At 32.5% G+C, this 14,532-nt stretch overlaps 1 protein-coding gene across 1 annotated transcript; it reads left to right on the top strand.

Annotated features, from left to right (window-relative positions):
• Window positions 1–10,134: 10,134 nt before the first annotated feature.
• LOC111418353 (annexin B9-like) lies at window positions 10,135–11,715 on the top strand. Its single transcript, XM_023050880.2, has 5 exons — window positions 10,135–10,254; window positions 10,322–10,697; window positions 10,780–10,859; window positions 11,020–11,448; window positions 11,510–11,715. Exons 1-5 carry the CDS (start codon window positions 10,246–10,248, stop codon window positions 11,558–11,560), a joined length of 945 nt encoding a protein of 314 aa, XP_022906648.1. The 5' UTR covers window positions 10,135–10,245; the 3' UTR covers window positions 11,561–11,715.
• The last annotated feature ends 2,817 nt before the right edge of the window (window positions 11,716–14,532 follow it).

Raw genomic sequence — 14,532 nt, 5'->3', positions numbered from 1 at the left:
GGTGCTGTCGATGTACCAGATGCATCCTCATTGCTAAGTTCTACCTCTACATTGTGGACCATGTGAAACCATTGTGAAACAAGTCCGCTTTTATCTGTAGCTGCTTTCTGACTGGGAATCTTTTAACAGTCTTTGCCATTGTCATGAAAAAATCTATCAACGGATCTGAGGTCGGAGTTTGCGACGAGCCTGAATTTGTTGACGTTTTCGATAAATATTCTTGAAACACTGTCGCTGCGGTGGTCGGTTGGTTGTTGATTGATGGTGCTCTATACGGTGTAAATCTCCGTTTCTGAGATGTAAGTGGAGTGGACTTTTTTAAATTAGACGAAGACGAATCGGAAATTTGTGAATCCCCTTCGGGAGAATCAATTAATAAGTCTGGACTTCTTATATCCAAATGACTTCCAGGTCTTAATATGTTTGATCGCCGATTCTCTTCGTCATTTAAATATGGTATTAGGAAACTCAGCTCCTGAAAATACTTTGGAGGTTTGAGGCTATCTGCCGACTGACCACTTGTACATTTGCGAAGATTTAAAGCTTTCCGAAAGTTTTCTCTGATCCTTTGCCATTTATCTTTACATGTTATATCTGCAAACGTATGAAATACATGAAATATTTAAATTAAAAATGAGTTAAGGTCCTAATAAAATAATTTTGCAGGTTTCTGACAACCGGGAATTCTTTTACATCTTTAGCTGCTAACTATCGATTGGGCGAGACTACAGTACGAGAGATAGGAGAGATACGAGAAATAGTATACTCTACCTGTGAAGCAATTTGGGCCTCTATACAACCAATCGTAATGCCCACACCTAACGAGAGTTTGTGGCTCTCATCGGAAGCACAGTTTCGGGAAAGATGGAATTTCCCAAATGCAGTGGGAGCACTTGATGGGAAACACATATTGATCGAAGCACCACAACATATTGGTTCTAATTATTTCTGCTATAACAAACACTTTAGCATTGTGTTACTAGCGTTAGTTGGTGCAAATAAAAAATTCACAGCGGTAGATGTTGTTGCTTTCGGCAAAAATTCTGATGCTAGAATATTTCAAAATTCAAATATGGGACAAAGTCTCAGAAAAGGTAACTTTAATATGCCCCCACCAAAACCGCTACCTGATGGAAATAATTTACCACACTTTATCGTGGGGGACGAAGCGTTCCCACTATGCACATACTTAATGAGGCCGCATTCACGTGATGATGTAAAAGGAAATGAAGAAAAGAAGATTTTTAACTATCGATTATTGATTACGTAGTTGATTACTATAATTATGATGTTTCAAATTATATAATTCCTCATAATTTTGTACAAGAGAAATAAGGGTACTTTCCATCTTGATAAAGTCAACTTACGTTGAAGTTGACTTACTTGAAGTTATCAGGATCGCCCTGTACGCATCGAACGTAGTGATTCTGATGACGTCATACGCATTCATATATTGAATTCGTACATCCACAGCATTTTATTAAAAAGCGGCTGTACGGTGCTGATAGGTGTGCGGTACTACATAAGATATCATATAGTAAATTCTAAAAATCGTTTCATGCGTCGCGTGCGGCTAGTGCGATGCTGCTAGGTGCGCGTTCACCTTTAAAAGGCTTGTTCAAATTTCCTAGAGAAGAAAAGCGATTACATAAAATTTCTAGCAAAATGTCAACGGATACCATTGATGAAATAAAGAGTTTGGATATTGCATTAATCGTAAACATTGCATTAGGTGATGCGTTGAATTTTGCAAAAGAGTTAGGCATGATTCCAGAATAAGATAATGTTTAATACACCAAGAAACATGTGAAGATATTAACGAAATACTAATTCGAAAAAAGGAAGCAACATAACGAATCAAGTTTTCCAAGATTTTGAGGATGATAAAGAATTTACTTACACAACTACATCTTTGGACTTAAAGGATTATTCAACAAAAATAACAGAAACATCGCCATACCTAAAAATTAATTTAGAAAACGGTCAAAGTATGATCGTCAAAAAATCTGCATACTGTTGAGTGTTAAATGATGCAAAAGAAAAAGTCTTTACGGACAGACTAAGAAGATTCAATACGCATAAAAATAATGTAAAGAAATTTTTACAAAAAAAGAAGAAAATTTGCAACAGCAGCAGCAACAGCGTTTCTGAAGAAAACTCTGTCAAGTGCGATGATAGTACGGACACAGAGAACTTTTCATCAGTTGAATCAGAATTAAGTAGCAATGAATCTACATTTAAAAAATATGAGTCAAAAATAGGAGAAACTGACATGAAAGTGTCTGATACTGACACAGATTTTGGAGCAAACTGTAATCTAGACCAAAAGCACATAACAAAAAAAAAAATAGATAACCTAAAAGTATAATACCTATATTTGATAAATTTTATATTGTTAAGTTTAAAGTCAAAAATAATATGACATATTATGTAGGTAAAGTTAGGTCAATACTTGATGATCAAAATATTTAAGTGAATTTTTTGAGGCAATTTAGAAAGACAAGAAACAGATTTATATGGCCCGATGCTAAAGGTGAGGTATACGTTCCTTTAAGCGACCTAGTCCTTCAACTGTCTAATCCTGTTTTGGATAGAAGACAGGGTTTACTATTTTACTTGGAAGAAATTAAACCGTTTCTTTTAAACCTAAAGTAGTTTTTAGAAAACCTTTGTATAAAGAACTATTGTTTAGTTTACAGTTACTTTGAAGATTTATTTGATTTTACTTTTTATTTAGATTATGTGCTATTTAGTTTTATTATTTAGCAGAATACAAAAATTACAAATTTTAGCAACTATACAGGTTGGTTCAAGTTCGATGTCCGAATAGTCTATCTCGGAAACTATAAGAGTTAGAAAAAAAGTAGCTGTCATAATCTCGTTTTTCGAGAAACTGCTAATACCGAAAACCTCAAAGCGCTATCGACTTTTGTTTTTCCCCTAAAGGTCAAAATTGAAAATATCGTAAAACCAACAAATTCAATTATCTTTTTTATTATTATAGGTGAAGTTATTACTAAGACATTATGTGGACACTTTTTCACAATTTATGTGGACAAATTCGATATTTTTTTCTGATTACAAAAATATGGGGTTAGATAGGTCTATTTCTTATTGTTTTAGAATAAAGCAAAATATAGACTTTTTTTAGTGTCGTCAAAGAAATTAAATCTACAGTTTTCTGTAAATTACGGTACTATAAAAGTTAAAAAACAGGATTTTTAAGTTGACACTTCAGAAAATTTTTGAATACAAACAAATGTCGCTATGTTTATTTAAATTTTTAAAAAATTATGAGCGCCATCTATCAATAATTTATTAAGTCATTTAATAATAATATTAAATATTAATAAAAAATGTGAAATAGTTCAATCTATTCCAACTTTTGTGTAAAACAAATATGAATTAAATAGTTCAACAAATGTATTTGTTTCAAATATCAGAAATATGTGTTTTTAATTTCTAGTTATAATTTACAGGAAACTGAAAATTTAATTACAGTCAAACTCTATATTTTTGTAATCAGAAAAAAATAACGAATTTAATAAGCGAATAATCCATTTAAAAAAAAAGAAAATTGTCATGATATCTCAAAATCTAAAACCGAAAAATTTTATTTGACTACGTCATGAAATTCTCAGTAAAAAAGTGTCCATATAATGTCTTAGTTATAATACTCCACCTATAATAATAACCAAGATAATTGCACTTGTTGGTTTTACGATATTTTCAATTTTGACCTCTAGGGGAAAAACAAAAGACAATAGCGCTTTGAGGTTTTCGGCATTAGCAGTTTCTCGAAAAACGAAATCATGACATGTAAGCTACTTTTTTTCTAACTCTTATTGTAGTTTCCGAGTTAGCCTATTCAGACATCGAATTTGAACCATCCCTGTACATAGAGACGCCTATTTAGATGATGAGGTAAGGGTATAGGTATTAACAGAAATTGTAGAGGAATTGGGGAAGATATTGCAAAATTATAAGGACTTAACTAAAAATTAAGAAATTTAGGTATTGTAAGGAAACGCACGAATATTACCGGTATTATAAGGAAGTGTAGGAAATGGTGTACAAATATTGACCAGCGAATTACCCCTCGGTTTTTGCTTAAAAAAGTACCTAGAATAAGAATTATTATTCAAAAAGCCAAAAAGTATACTGTCAGAAAAGTTATTGTTGTATTAATCCGTAAAGAATACTCTACCGGCTATAGCAAAAAGGGACTCCATAAGAGTGCGGGAAGTTAGCCCCCCATTTTTTGATTTTAAAATTTTTTATTGTTGTTCTAGATTGTTCTAGAGTTGTTCTACATTGTTCCAAAGCGGCAAATCGAAAAAATAAAAACTCCGCGAGAAAACCGAAAAAACAGGTTTTTTGACTAACCCCCCATTTTTGGAAAAATCAAATTTTCTTTGTTGTTCTGGGTTGCTCTAGTTGTTCTAGTTATTGTTCTAGAAAATCTAAATTATGGGTTACAGCATTACGAAGTTATAACTAAAAATGGGTTTGGCCGCCGAAATGTCTAGTTGATTGCTGTGACCATAGTTTTTCTATTATCAATTCCATATTACAAATACATACTTATTATAGCTAACGCAATCTAGAACAGATATTATTTTCACTAGAACAACTCTCTAAAGGGCACTTTACTCTTTGAAAATTAAAGTTTTTTGAAGTTTCAGTCAGTAATTCTTGTGTCAGCGGTTTTATATTACACAATAAGAATTAAAAAACATAGAACAATCTAAAATAACTGAAACTTTGCCGATTCAAATTGTTCTAGATGTGTTTTATGTTTAACACGGACATTAATTTTGTAAAATCACATATTTTTTGTTGCTCTAAATTGTTCTTGTTGTTCTAGGTACTTAAAATGGTTATTTAATCACTGCGGCATTAGTTCTTTTAAACTTTCATATTAAAAATTAGTACTTACAACAATTAAAACAATTCAGAACAGCTGTTATTTTCATTAGAAAAATCTTAAATTTCAGTTGTTGTGATATCGGACAGGTTTTGTTGAATCAGTGAACCCAATCTTTAATATAATAATAGTTTTAAAAACTAAAAAAATATGGCATAATCTGACCATTATAATTTTCTAAAAATCACAAGTTTTACCTTTCTCTTTAAACTTATAATAGTAAAACATAAGATGCGATTTAATAGTTATTTATATTACAAGTGGGCTAGAAACATAATTACAGTACGAGAGTGGAGAATTGCACGACGAGGTCGTAGACCGAGTCGTGTAATCACACGAGTACTGTAATTATGCTCTAGCTCACGTGTGATATACAGCATTTTATCTACGACTGCTAAAAATTACTAAAAAATCAATTTCTTTAGAAAAGTCTATTTGACATTTATAAAAATATTTTGAAATGATTGTTGACAATTTTGAATTGTCAGTTTCAACAACATGTTTACTCATCTGGAATAAGTATTTTGAAATGTAAAAACATAACAATTAATGTTTATAATAAATAGTATTGTTTCTCTGTAAGTAGATAGCACTTTTTCTTTTGTATTGTTGCTCGTTTCAATAAATTAAGTCTGTTCTGAATAGGCTAAAAATGCGTTACGTAATGAAACCAGTACGGTAATGAACTTCATTACGTAACTCAAATCACCTCAAATGAGTGCGGTAATGATGACTTATCCAAGCAATCGTAGATAAAGTGTATTTTATTTTGTATAAACTAAGTAATAAATTAATAAATAAACTAACAAATAAAACAATAACTATTCGATCAGTATTACTATATCAGTACAATAACTTATTCTAAGGTAAACTATAACTACATAAACTAAATTATGTAAATAAACTAATATCATGAAATAATACGGTTACATCACTTTGCTCATTTATAAACATATATGCACATTTGTGCATTTATTTCAGTAGCTTTTTCAACTTGTACGTTTTTTTTTCGTAAGTCATTAAATAATATCCAATTGGCATTGTTGGGCACAAATGCCGGATAGTGTCCTACATCATTCAAAGATTTCAAAGATTCAAAGACAAATTGCGTGCGTAATCACTCAATTTTGTTTTATTGTTCTCTCCATTCGTTGTTTCTATAAACAGACCACATTTTTTGCAATTGTTGCTTAGAGTTTGCATGTAGTTTTCTATTACTTGCTTTATTATTATTTATAGCCAAATATTGTTACGATTTCAATGTCGATTGGTAAAATTATGTTTTTATGGAAAGTAACGTTTAAACAATTATTGCAGTTTTTAGTCCTACAATAACTAAATTCTTCTTTAAATAGTTGTGTGCAAAGAAACGCAATATTTGAAAAAGCATTCACTATTATCACGCCAGCAATATTCTGGTTTCCAAAATAATTTATTCCTGTTAATAGTTCAGCTCTTTTTTTATATGTTGCTTTACTAGAACCGGTTTTTAAAAATAATTTTAGGAAACTAAAGCAATCTGTGCAAACATTCTCAACATGATTTCTAAATGGTGTGTACGGGCAAATGCTAAACTATGAAATGTACTATCGAATCCGCAAGTATTTTGAACAATATATTTTTTATTGAAATAGATATTAATGAAACTTACTTATTAACTTATGAAAGAATTACTAACTGAAACTTCCAAAAATTTTAATTTTTAAAAAGTAAAGTGTTCTTTATAGAGATTGCTTATGTATAATAAGTATATATTTGTGATATGGAACTGAAAATAGAAAAACTATGGTCACAGCAATCCCCTAGAGATTTTGGCAGCCCAACCTACTTTTGTTAGTTTAGTTTATTTATTAATTTATTACTTTGTTTTACAAAATAAAATACACTTTAAATCGCAACTTATGTTTTATTATTATAAGTTTAAAGAGAAAGGTGATTTTTAGGAAATTAGATGGTCAGATTATTCCATATTTTTTAATTTTTCATTCCTGTCCGATATCACAACAACTCAAATTTAAGGTTTTTCCAGTGAAAATAACAGCTGCTCTGAATTGTTTTAATTGTTGTAAGTACTAATTTTTAATATGAAACTTTAAAAGAACTAATGCCGCAGTGATTAAATAAACATTTTAAGTACCTAGAACAACAAGAACAATTTAGAGCAACAGAAAATATGTGATTTTGCAAAATTAATGTCCGTGTTAAACGTAAAACACATCTAGAGCAATTTGAATCGGCAAAGTTTGAGTTATTTTAGATTGGTCTATGTTTTTTAATTCTTATTGTGTAATATAAAACGTTGACACAAGAATTACTGACTGAAACTTCCAAAAACTTTAATTTTCAAAGAGTAAAGTGCCCTTTAGAGAGTTGTTCTAGTGAAAATAATAGCTGTTCCAGATTGCGTTAGCTATAACAAGTATATATTTGTAATATGGAATTGATAATAGAAAAACTATGGTCACAGCAATCAACTAACATTTCGGCGGCCAAACCTATTTTTAGTTATAACTTCGTAATGCTGTATCCCATAATTTTGATTTTCTAGAACAATAACTAGAACAACTAGAACAACTCAGAACAACAAAGAAAATTTGATTTTTCCAAAAATGGGGGGCTAGCCAAAAAACCCGTTTTTTCGGTTTTCTCGCGGAGTTTTTATTTTTTCGATTTGCCGCTTTGGAACAATGTAGAACAACTCTAGAACAATCTAGAACAACAATAAAAAATTTAAAAATCAAAAAATGGGGGGCTAACTTCCCGCACTCGAGAGATATTCTGTATAATCCAGACATCATGTAACAGACGCAGATATCACTGAGCTGAAGGCATTTTTGGGGCTTCTAGTATATACGGCGATATTCAATTCGAATCATGAAAATATAGACCATATATTCGCAACGGACGGAAGTGGAAGAGAAATATTCAGAGCAGTCATGAGTAAGAAGAGATTTGCTGTTCTTTTGACGGCTATACGATTCGACAATTCTCAGGACAGGGAAGAGCGGAAAAAGAACGATCCGGCTGCAGCAATTTCATTTATTTTCAACACATTTGTAGAAAATTGTCAAAATGTTTATGGACTTGGACAGTCTGTTACTATAGATGAAATGCTTGTAAGCTTCCGAGGAAGGTGCCGCTTCAAAGTGTATATACCTAATAAACTGGCAAAGTACGGCTTCAAAATACAGTGCCTTACCAGACGCACGAAACAGTCATCTATATAACACATACATCTATACGGGAAAAGATTCTGATAGTTTTGGCCTCAATGGTGAAGAGAAGAGGTTACTAAAGCCTACTCAAGCTGTGTTACGTTTAGCGAAGCCAATTTTTAACAGCAATCGTAATATTACAGCTGACAATTGTAATTCTTCCATACAAGCAGTTGATCTGTTATGGAAAAATAATTTGACGTACGTCGGTACACTAAAAAAAATAAGGCCGAAATACCACCATCTTTTCAACTCAATAAGAAAAGAGCAGCTAACTCAACATTGTATGGATTCAGGGAAGAATGCACGTTGATTTCATATGTTGGTAAAATCATTCATGCATAATAGACGATTTGATGATTCATTAGTACAGAAACCCGAAATAGTTTCCTACTACAATGAAAATAAAGGCGGAGTAGATTCTCTGGACGAAAAGTGTTCGAAAAGCACCTCAAGTCGTTGCACTCGAAGATGGTCTTTAGCATTTTTTTTTCGCCTACTAGACATTTCTGTGATCAATTCATATATCTTACACCAATGTTATAGAGATAATCCGACCATTAAAGAAAAAAGTATTTTTGGAATGCAGCTAGCCAAGCAATTGGTAGAGGATCACATGAGACGGCGTTTGACGATGTCGGCTATCCCACGCGAACTACGCGGTGTCTGAAAGTCGTAAATTTTGAAACACTCCTGTATATCAAAAACGAAGAGGGCTATGAAAATTTGGTACAATTTGGCCATTGTAAGTTTCACAAAAAAGTAGCTCAGGTTCGCGAAAGCCGCAACTTTTTATCTTTCATAATAACTGAGATACCCTTCAAACCCATCGAAATTTGGACATCCTGTACAAAACCAGTCTGCAATGACTGCGTTGAAAAATAAGTAATTTTGGCCCTTGTTGGAATATGATGTTTTTGTCAAATTTATTTTTCCTTTATTTTTTAGTTTGTCTAATACCTAACATAACTAATAATATAAACGAAAGTTTGTTAAGTTTTTATAATAATTAAGTACTTACTATAAAACTAGATTTAATTAACTTTTCGGAAAACATTATAATCTAGGTAAACTCTTTTTATATATTGCTTTAGTTAGGTTCATTTCTATGCAGACAAGTTTCAATATCTATAATTAAAATTAAAACTCATCTAAAATATTGAGTTTATTTGCACATTTGCAGTTTTATTAACCTATTAAGTTAAGCAGTCCTGGAGACTACGCCTGACTGTTAGTGCGACAAATGAGTCACCGGACCAGTTAAGGGTTAACAATCCTCTAAAAAAATTGGTCTATATCGAATAATAAAAAGCGGATTATCTTGAAAACGATCGACTTTAGTGCATTTGATAAGAGTATCGTTTTTGCTTAAAAAAGTACCGAGAATAAGAATTTTTATTCAAAAATCCAAAAAGTATACTGTCAGAAAAGTTATTGTTATTTTAATCCGTAAAGAATACTCTACCGACTATAGTAAAACGGACTCCATAATCGTCTTTCTCATGCCAAAAAACCTCCGTATACCAAATTTGAATAGAATCGGTTGAATTACACGCGTAATATTAAACACCCGGTATCTTTAAAACAAAGCGTTTGTCGACTTATGTTTATATAAAGTTTTTGTGCTAATTTTAAAAGATCTATCGACTGTTAAAGTCCTGCTACAAAAAGCTGAAACACCCTGTATTATTTTTCCTGTTAACATCAATCAACCTTCATGTTTTAAATGATTTTCAAGGACTTTTCTTATCTTCCATATCTAAAGTTAAACAAGTAATACGTTTAGTTAATACCTTAAATACAGGTTTAAGCCATGTTTAACGTTTTATCTTAAAATATTCTAAACATTCAATTAATAAATCATTTAAAAACTAAATTTTAAAAACAAAATCCAATACAAATCCCTTAAAGTTGAATCAAGTTGAACAACCTTTTGGTTGGCGACTCACCACAGTTTTTGTAAGAACCGGTAGTGTTAGGTGCGCCTGCGTTGCCTCCTAAATTAGAATGCCGGCTTCAGTCGACCGCACGAGCAACACTCACAATCAGTAAATATCGGTTAAGAGTGTGATACATTTCAACATTTTCCACTTCACGAAAAAAATGGGCAAAGTAAGTACAAAACTTTAAATTTATTTGTTAAAAAATGCATTTCTTACTATATTTTTTAACACAATAGCCAACGGTAACTCCTTGCTCCCCATTCGATCCCGTCGAAGATTCGAAAGCGCTAAAACAAGCGTTTAAAGGTTTCGGTTCCGATGAAGAAGCCATCATTAACATTATCGCTAAAAGAACTAATGATCAGCGTCAACAGATTGCTAAAGAATTTAAAACTATGTATGGAAAAGATTTGATTAAAGAATTGAAAAGTGAGTTAAGGGGGAATTTTGAAGATGTTATTATTGCTTTGATGACGAATCCTGTGGAGTTTCAAGCTAAACAGCTTCATAAATCCATCAGTGGATTGGGTACTGATGAAGATACCATTGTTGAAATTTTGGGTGTTCATAATAATAATGAAGTTATTGCAATTAGAGAGGTTTACGAAGGCTGTAAGTTCAAGTTGAAAGTCCAATTTTATTTGAAATAGGAAAGTTTATTTTTGGTACTGATTCATATTATTAATTTTTATAGTGTATCAAACTTCCCTTGAAAAAGATTTAAAAGGTGATACATCAGGAACAGTTAAAAGACTGTTTGTGTCATTGGCAACAGTAAGTTTTTTTTAATTTGTGAAGGGATTTAAAAACATTTATCTTAAGGTCAACCAGTCTATTATCATTATTACATAATGGGCTTTTACTTTTAATTATTAGTCATTTTATAAAAAATTACTAGTAAATGTAAAAGTTATAACATTTCTCTTTTAAAAAGGGTCATAGAGATGAATCCGAAGCAACTGATAAAGAAACTGCTTACAAAGATGCACAAACTTTACTACGTGCTGGTGAACTATTCCATGGAACTGATGAATCCACTTTTAATGCCATTTTATGCCAAAGAAATCGATCTCAACTTCGCCTCATTTTTGATGAATACGAAAAACTTACAGATCATTGTTTTGAAACTGCCATCGATAACGAATTTTCAGGAACAGCTAAAGATACACTTATGGATTTAATTAAATGTATTAGGGATAGGATTGGATACATTGCCGAAAGACTCCATAAAAGTATGGATCGAATCGGAACTGATGATCGTACTTTGATTCGTTTGGTTGTATCAAGGTCAGAAATTGATTTGGGGGATATTAAAGAAGTGTTTGAGGAAAAATATGGAAAGTCTTTAGCTGATTTTATTAGGGTAAATATAATCGTCTAAAAAGTGATGCTAGAATTAATTATTAAAATTACTTTTATTGTAGGATGATACTTCAGGGGATTATAAAAAATGTTTATTAGAAATTGTTGGATAAATTACATCACCCAGGGTATTATTATTATTATTAATATAAAATGACTCAACATTTTTTAATCATTGCATAGTTGAAAGTGCTTTATTTTCTATAAGTTGTGTATTTTAAATGATTCATGAGACTATGACAATAAAGGTATGGAATCTATAGAATTATTTTAACAAAATTTCACTTCTTTGTCCAAATACCTATCCAAACATTAAACACTAAATGTGCAAATTTGGAAGTTACAAAAGATATAGTGTGGTTTTAGTTGTGACAAACAAAAATTGTCTCAGCTTAAAATTATTTAAATTTGATCTATTTCAACCGTTTTTAAATATTGCAGCAACTTCTTCGCAAAGTATGAATTACCACAATGTTAATCATGTATTTATAACAATAGTATTTGCTATATAGACACTTTAAAAACATGATGTAACTTTGTATACCTACAAAATGAGGACTTCATGGTTCATCAGATCACATTCAATCAGACTTATAATGATTTTGGAGGTAGTAACTCGTTGGTTTACATCATTTACATTGTGTTGCTTTGTTTATGGAGATAAAACATTTTGGAAAAATACGCATTCCTAGAAATGATTGATATTAACAAAAATAATTTAAAATTTGTTTTATTTATTTTACTTGGCTGGATACGGACGTTAAATATTAATATGATCTAATCAATGCAATTGCATTTCTAGATTCTGCCCCTTTACTGCCGGTATGTTCTAATAGTTTTTTATATTCTTGTTCGAATTGTAGAATACCTACCGCGTCACCTAACTGCACTAAAAAATCTCTAAATGGTTTTGTGACAAATAATTTTTTTTTCTATCTTTAGGAAAACTGAAATCTTTTTAAAAAAAATACGGTATATTTACAATAAGACACACCTCAAATTAAGAGAGAATTTATTGAAAAAAATATTTCAATGTTACCTCCGGTCATAAAACGCACCCAACATTTGAGTCCATTTTTCTATGTAAAAATGTGCGTCTTATAGCCCGAAAAATACGGTATTACTAAAATGTTAACTTCGCCAAAGTCAAAACACAAATGTGCACACAAGCCTTGTTTACTTAGGAGAGAGTTGTTCTTTTATTAGGGTTCGGTAAACATGGATAAACATTAATCAGGTAAATTTATTTTCAAAGAAATCATAGAAAAGATTGGACTGTTCGGGAATACTCGGTGATCGTCGGCCTGACGGTCCGATCTGGACTGAGTGAAAACGTAAACAAAACACATCGAATGCTGGCTTCAACTTTTATATGTGCTTCTAGTTATACAATTTCTTTGTATGTATGTGCTTCATAAGTTACTAAAGCGTCAACATACAAAAAGGTAACAAAGGTTTGGTCATTCTCAGGTTTGGTAATACCGATAACAGGAATACAATAAGAAAAATTTTGAACATACAGAAGTGCAGTAGATATTACATTACATTACTTAGATTACATATCGGGTAGGCGGACCAACCAACCGTACACCGCGACCCTATACAGGGATCTATTGTACCCCGATAAATAACGTTATCAAATTTCATAGTGCAGTAAAATGTTCTTAACGAACCTTAATACCTTGCTCGGTGAAAAATCATTCAGATCCTTTAGGGAGATAAAATGCGACCCGTAAATCGAGAATCTGATACGATTAACAGCAGGCTAGTAGCATAAAACTTGCTCAACCGTCTCCTCGTCCTCCGCACATAGCCGACATTCAACATCGTCAGCTAGACCCAACAAGTTGAGCTGCATTTTTAATCGGCAGTAAAGACGCCCATTAGAACTTGAGTGTTGCTACGAGCAAGTCCTAAAATATTCCCGGGTTTGACAGTGCCGATGTTAATAAACACCTTAGCATGTCTCATTCCAGGAGAACTGGTCCACAGTAGGCGAGGTCTCTCTTCAGCCCACAACTAGTCCAATCCTATGTTTGGCCATAGCATATGATACATCAACTGCTGGTTCTGGCCCCACAAACGCTTTAACGCTATCCTCTCGTGATAGCTCATCTGCCGCTTCATTGCCAGCAACCCCAGAGCGACCTGGGACCCAGATCAGAGAAACTTCGTTATCACAACTCAGTGTGTTTAATGTTCTTTTACAGTCATTAACCAGAACCGACACCGGCTTGACTGTCTGAGAAAAATCGTACTGTCATGTTTTTTACCCCTCTCTCAAGAAGGATTTTAGCACCCATTTCAATAGCAAATACATCCGCCTGGAATACAGTACAGGACGTACCCATGCTGTAAGCTTGCTTAATATGTATGTTTTTGATCCATCTGTGAACATGCAAATATCATCTGTCAAATACCAAATACATCTATCAAATACCATCTGTGAACATGCAGATTGTATTGCCTGGACTACCGTCCAGGCAATACAATCTGGTGTCGAGCGTTAGTCACTGATAGTGATCCCGCCAAATCTGACGGCATTGATAACACAGTGCTTATAATGTCTTTCACAGCTCCTTGGTAGGACTTGTCGCAACAGTTTGGAGCATATTACTATAATCTGTAAATGCTAGTTCTAGCCACTTTCTCTATATGCAAATGCAAAGGAGATAGGCCAAGCAGAACATCCATTGCTAGAGTTGGCGTTGTGCTTATCACACTAGAGATTGCCAATCCAGCTACACGTTGAATTCGTAAAAGTTTACTGATAACTGCAGTCTTCCTATACCAGGTTGCTGCTCCATATGTGATCTAACCACAGTCAGGTGCAGTCTTTCATGGGTAAGACCCGATTTTTTTACACAAAGACTACAACAAGTCCACAAGGACAGTCTAGTTTTGTGTAAAACTCTCTCCAAATGTCCATTGCATGAGAGGATTTTGTCTAGGATTACTCCTAGATATTTGACTTCTTTTGAGAAAGAAATTTCTTCACCTTGCATAGTTAGGCGGATTAGTCCATCCAACTTTGCAATACACAGCTAGATAAAGAATGAATGAAATTAACTATATCAATTTAGAG

The sequence above is a fragment of the Onthophagus taurus genome, chromosome 1, assembly GCF_036711975.1.
Source record: "Onthophagus taurus isolate NC chromosome 1, IU_Otau_3.0, whole genome shotgun sequence".
Classification (NCBI taxonomy): domain Eukaryota; kingdom Metazoa; phylum Arthropoda; class Insecta; order Coleoptera; family Scarabaeidae; genus Onthophagus; species Onthophagus taurus.
This window is presented reverse-complemented; position numbering and strand designations above follow the sequence as displayed.

What these genes read in the sequence shown, in the direction of transcription:
- LOC111418353 (XM_023050880.2), top strand. An exon ending in TAGAGAGGTTTACGAAGGCT is followed by an intron (nt 10,698 to 10,779) that starts GTAAGTTCAAGT and finishes TAATTTTTATAG; the next exon opens with TGTATCAAACTTCCCTTGAA. An exon ending in CTTTAGCTGATTTTATTAGG is followed by an intron (nt 11,449 to 11,509) that starts GTAAATATAATC and finishes CTTTTATTGTAG; the next exon opens with GATGATACTTCAGGGGATTA.